General features: G+C 30.7%; 1 protein-coding gene across 1 annotated transcript; it reads right to left on the reverse strand.

Annotated features, from left to right (window-relative positions):
* Positions 1–2446: 2446 nt before the first annotated feature.
* On the reverse strand, positions 2447–5930 carry LOC112710795 (folate-binding protein 1). The gene is made up of 4 exons (XM_025763200.3): positions 5352–5930; positions 3638–3987; positions 2981–3294; positions 2447–2684 (listed from the first exon to the last, which is right to left on the reverse strand). Exons 1-4 carry the CDS (start codon positions 5467–5469, stop codon positions 2564–2566), a joined length of 903 nt encoding a protein of 300 aa, XP_025618985.1. The 5' UTR covers positions 5470–5930; the 3' UTR covers positions 2447–2563.
* Between the last annotated feature and the right edge of the window lie 233 nt (positions 5931–6163).

Below are 6163 nucleotides of genomic sequence, written 5' to 3' on the forward strand. Positions count from 1 at the left end.
TATTCATTAAAATAATTAAAAATATTTTTGATTGATAAGTAGTTTAATAATGCATTAAATATTGATTTTATATAATTAAAATAAAGATATTTTTCTAAATTAGTATAATTATATATTATTCATTAAATGCATTCATTTTGAAAAGAAAATGAGTTCACGAGAAAGTGACACCTCACTTTCATTAGTTAAAAAAAAATCCAGTTTTAGTATATTAAATAGATTAGACAAGTAACATAAAATGTCTACTTACCTTATTTGCAAACAAAATACATGTCTAATCATGTATCCTGTTGTTAATGCGAACTAGATAAGTAATGTTACGTAAAAATATAAATAATTTTAAAAGTCTATAAGTAAATAATGAATTTAAATTATTCATTTAAAAACAGTATTATTATTAATTTGGTATTTGAAAGATAATCGCTAACAAAAAATCTCTGAAAGATATTAATAAAACAACTTCTGAATAATTTAAAAATGCAACAAAAATAATCAATTATTATTGTATTTTTTGTAATTGACAAATAAACTTTTGTATTTAATAAATGACTTATCCATTTGATCTAAACTTTTGTGGTAACATTTAAATAAATATTTAGAAGGTGCATAAAAATATTTAGAGCGAATTTTGATCTTTAGATTTTTCTTTTTATTTTTCAAAAAAATGTGATAATTTACAATAAAAAAATTTAAAAATTCACTTGACATAAAATTTTCAAATTTAAGGATGAGAAGATCTTATTTTTTTTAATAATAATTACAAAAATTTACATCAAAATCTAATCTCTAAAGTCTTTTTTTTAGAATATATATTTAATATCTAATTCTTTTTAACGTGTTTGAAATTTTTTGAGACTAAAATAAAACGTTGAAATGTTAGAGACTAAATTAGAATTTAACCTAAACGTTGGAAACTAAAATAATACTTTATCTATTATACTTATATTCTAAACCTTAAATACTCCAAAAACTAAAAATTAAAAACTAATTTTATATTATAAATAACTAACTAATATTAACTAGTTAAAAACTCTCTCCCTCTCCCTCTCCCTCTCCCTCTCCCTCTCCTCCATTAAACTAAGAGATATAAAAACATACCACCCATAAAATTTAATTATTTTTTAAAATATATATTTAATATCTAATTTCTTTTAATGCGTTTGAAATTTTTAGGACTAAAATAAGACGTTTAAAATATTAGAGATCAAATTAAAATTTAACTGTTGGGACTAAAATAATACTTTATCCATTATACTTATATTCTAAACCTTAATCACTCCAAAAGCTAAAAATTAAAAACTAATTTTATAATAAAAAATAACTAACTAATATTAACTAATTAAAAACTCTATATCTCTCTCTTCCTTTCTCTCTCTCATCCATTAAACTAAGAGATATAAAAACATACTATTCATAAAGTTTAATTATTTTTTAGAATATATATTTAATATCTAATTCTTTTTAACGCGTTTAAAATTTTTTTAGACTAAAATAAAACGTTTAAAATATTAGAGACCAAATTAGAATTTAACCTAACTGCCGGAGACTAAAATAAAACTTTACCCATTATACTTATATTCTTAACCTTAAACACTCCAAAAACTAGTCACCAAAGAAAAAAAAACTCCAAAAACTAAAAATTAAAAACTAATTTTATAATAAAAAAATAACTAACTAATATTAACTGACAATTAATTAAAAACTCTCTTTAAATTGGTCATCGAAAGATTTTTTTCATCAAATTTGTCCTTAAAAGATTTTAAATTAATCATGTTGATCTTTTCGTTATTTTCTTTGTTGACGACATCAAAATTTACTAATATGACACATTAAATGACACCACAACACACTTCTAAAAGTCCTATTGACTATTAACATGATTAATTTATGAAATTAGATAAAATCAAAACCTAACTGACGGGAGACTGAGACATTGCAATCCTTTAATTTGGAATTAATTTGATTTAATTTCATAAGCTTATTATATTAGCCGCGAATTAAACTACTATGCCTGTGCTATGGTGTCACTTAACGTGACACGTAAGCAAATTCTAACACGTCAACAAAGAAAGTGACGAAATGACTAGCATGACTAATTTAAAATCTTTGAAGAACGAGTTTGATTAAAAAAAAATCTTTAAAAAACAAATATAAAGAATAGGTAATCTAACTAATTTGACAATTTACTCTTTGTAGTTCATACAAGGAGCTGACAGAACGAAGAATAATTCTATTTGATTATCTACTTTTAGATTTATCCTATTAGAGTATCAGTTAATGCATTGTAAATTAAAAGTTACCCATAGAGTGATATTTGGGGAAAGAATGGCATTTGAATTCAAAACTTTAATCCTAAGATATTTTATCAAACAAAATTTTAATATTTGTATGGTGAGACAATCATCAAAAGGCATAAATCTAACTAAAAAAACGGAGAGAATAGAGAAGCGTGCAAAGTGGTATTTCGATTTGATAATTGCAACAAGAAACTGAAAATTCACAAACTAATCAACCAAAACTACTTATGTTTTCAACTTAACATACAAGCCAATAATACTTATCTTCAATTTCTTTTCCTATTTTCTTGAGAGCTTGAAGGCTTCTCTGACATCCTTCCTTCCAACTTCCTCGCAGTTCGCCTTATAGCGGCGAGCTTATGGCGTTGGCTATGGCTTTTTCTTTTGCTGCAATGATTATGACATCAATGTAAACAAGAAGAGAGAGAACAATCTAACAAAATTGAAGAAAGGAACCATTTCTCAATGCATATATACTGCATACAATATATGACAAGATCCAGAATTCATGTAATGCAGTTGTATTTAGAATTCAGTAGCATCTCATAAGGGGAGAATACAAATACTGGTTTATCAAGAATCACAGTCAATTTGACAGGATGTGCAAAGTAAGAAAAATGGGACTAAAGCTAGTTCACTTAAGAAAAGAAAAATGATACAAGGGAAAAGAATTGCATTCTGACCTTATAAACACCAATCCGGCAGTTAGAACCATCCCTCCTATGGCCCAAGAAACTCTTTCAATGAATGGGATTTTCCTAACCCATTGTCGGAAATCAGCTTTCTCAGTCAGATCAAACTGAGAAGCTTTCCATGAATCAGCAACCGAATTTAGACTCGCCATATCACCATAGCAAAGTGTTTCTTCGGAGGCAGCGTGTATCATATCAGATGGTTTCACTCGAAAACCTGCAGCAACACAAAGATCCGTACCATTGGAGACCCATTCAGCAGCCCTACCACACACAAAGTCATTTACTCCACAAGGTGCTAGCAGCTGGTGGTAAAAGTCAAACGAAAAATAGATATATATAAGGATCCAATGTTGTGGTTCAGAAAGACTAACCATGAATAACTACATTTCGTGAATATATATGTTGAAAAATATCCCTTGAAAATACTTAAGGCGTCTAATCTTAACAATTAAACAACAGTTCGTGAATCTGTTATGCATTCTAAAATACAAACCAATCATGTCCCAAAGCGAATAACTACATGTAAACTAAATGACTAATTTGGATAAAGTTATTGTTTTAAAACAGATCAAACAAAGGACCCAAACACATTCCTTCGATCCAATATATATTTTCTTTTCAAAAGTCAGGGTCAGCCATGTATACCTGTGTTTTCACATCCATAGAGAAGTACGCATTCGAGCATGCCTTGTATATTCTTTCGCAGAAGGATGCACAAATAAGAGGAGGTCCAGGTTGAGTACCAACGTGTGGATCGCATATCGCACATTCCAACATTTCCCATAAGTGCAAGCACTCATGCCCAGCTTCCCCAGTAGAAGCAAGTTTTCTTACAGCTAGCAGTGCAGGATGTGTGTGGCTTATGTCACAACAAGTGATTTTGTGAAAAACCCGACAAAGAGTCAGATCTTTGGGACCCTTTCTGGGAGGGTAACCCTCTGATTTAAAGGCAGGAAATCGACCACCTTGAGAAACACATACTCCACTGGGTTTACCTGTGGTTACAAAAAGGGAAGAATTCACAACTGAATGAAGTATTGAATACAATTCTGGAAGAAATTCATTTACGAATGAAGCGGTAACAGGCTAAATAAAGTTTGATCTACCAAAACTATTTTAACAACCTCATTTGCTCAATTATATAACCATCAGAATGTTACACATGTGATACCTAAGACAGGTGCCTAAACATCCCAACTTTTCTGGGTACTCCATGTACTATTAAAAGAAGAACGCAGAAGATGGAATGCGAAGTTCATTTCGAGAGCAAACTGTGACAACATAGAAGTAACATCTTTACATCTTCTGCCACTTGATATCCACAATATGGGCATATAAAAAGTTGTTCAAGGCAATCTAACTGCAGGAGGTTAGTGATTGATCCATTGCCAAGATATTTTTCAGGCAGAGTCCTACTGCATATTGCGCATTCATTAATGACAAAACTAGAACATGATGGAAAATTAGGATTAAACAAGGATCTTAACGAGCTAAGCCAAATTGCCAAGCAGTCACTCTCCTGTATTTGTCTACATCCAAGAGAAAGAAGGAAGAAAAGGAGAACAAATTTTTGGTTTCTGGTTAGTTGTATCTAGTTCAAGTAAACATAATATCCAAAGCCTCAGTAAACCCATTTTCTATTCTTCAAATCCAGTGGCAATCAATCGGTTCCATCAAGATTGCCAATTTTTAATATGCTTCACCGCATCATGGATGGATGGCCATAACACACTGCAACTGCAACACTTTTAGTTACACTCACTATTTCATATAACCCGGCTGCAAATCACAACGAACTAAAAAATAGCATTCGGTGTAGAAGTAGAACCCCATTGAAGCACGCATTAAATGTGCTCGAAGCAAACAGATATTTCTCTCTAGTTACTAACCAAATGGAACTAAAGTTACATGTAAGTGATATTCACAAGTGCATAAACCCCTGCTGCAATTTGCAAAGAACTCGAAAAATAACGATCGGCACAAGAACAGAACCCCGTTTCTGAGATAATCAAATGAAATAAAAGATTGAATGACCTGCTTGGATGTGTTGCCAGTGTGTGTCAAGTCACTAACTTGCTACTAATAAGAAATGAATAATGTAACACCAATTTTGGTCATAACAAGGCTGAGCGGGTGAATCTATCTTTGGCCCAAAAAGATTTAAAAAAAAAAATTGAACTTTTAACAAATTGAAAGGTTTCCAAGATCATAACTAACCAAAATATACCGTGTCTGTATTTCACAAAATGAAGGTGTAAAATCTCAATCTATCATATATAATTGTTTTTGTCTTGTGTGTTGATTGATTAAGCTCAAGAGCACATCTAATCCGAGAAGATTATAAGAGAGAGAAGCTAACCGGAAGAGTAAGGTAGGAAGAGATTGAAGAAGAGGAGGAAAAGGAGGAAGCCATAATCGAAGTTCTTGGGTCCGAGAAGGCACTGGGACTGCTTCGATAACCGTACAACCACCACCATATTACAACCTCGATTTCATTGAATACACTCCAGACTCCACCCAACCACGCTGCAGTTGAATCCAAGCTCTAGCTTCTTCTTCTTCTTCTTCTTCTTCTTCTTTTTGGACTGATTCTTCTTGTTCTTTTTGGACAATTGATCCTTCTTCTTCTTTTTCTGTTTTTGATCAGGTCTTCTTCTTCTTCTTCAGCTTCTTCCTTCGTTTTCCCTTGGGCTTGGAACAACCTGCCTCACTTTATCAAGAAAAAAACACAGAAGTAAAATTGGGCCACGAACACAAAAGACATGTGAGCCTACTACTACCGGTTTGAATTATGTTCCTTAGACCAAAATAAAACAGGTACGTCAAGTTTATAAAGACCGTGAAAAATATACCGAAAAAATAAAACGAGAGAGAGACTGTGAAAATATTTTCTATTTTATTCTTTTATTTTTGAAAATGATTTTTTTTTTTCAAATTCTCGTATCTTAGACACCAAAAAGCAATTCTCATATCTTAAAACATGCAATTACTTTGTCAAAGTAAATTTTGTTTCCAAAGATAAAAAGTAATAGAAATATGTTGGTTGGTTTATTTTTAGTTTCGAATTAAAAAGAATAAAATTATATTTTTACTAAATAAAAAAGTTGAGTTAATCGATCAAATTTATTTATTATCTAATAGAGTACTTTCATATTTATTATCTATTATATA

The sequence above is a fragment of the Arachis hypogaea genome, chromosome 9 (assembly GCF_003086295.3).
Source record: "Arachis hypogaea cultivar Tifrunner chromosome 9, arahy.Tifrunner.gnm2.J5K5, whole genome shotgun sequence".
NCBI classification, from domain to species: domain Eukaryota; kingdom Viridiplantae; phylum Streptophyta; class Magnoliopsida; order Fabales; family Fabaceae; genus Arachis; species Arachis hypogaea.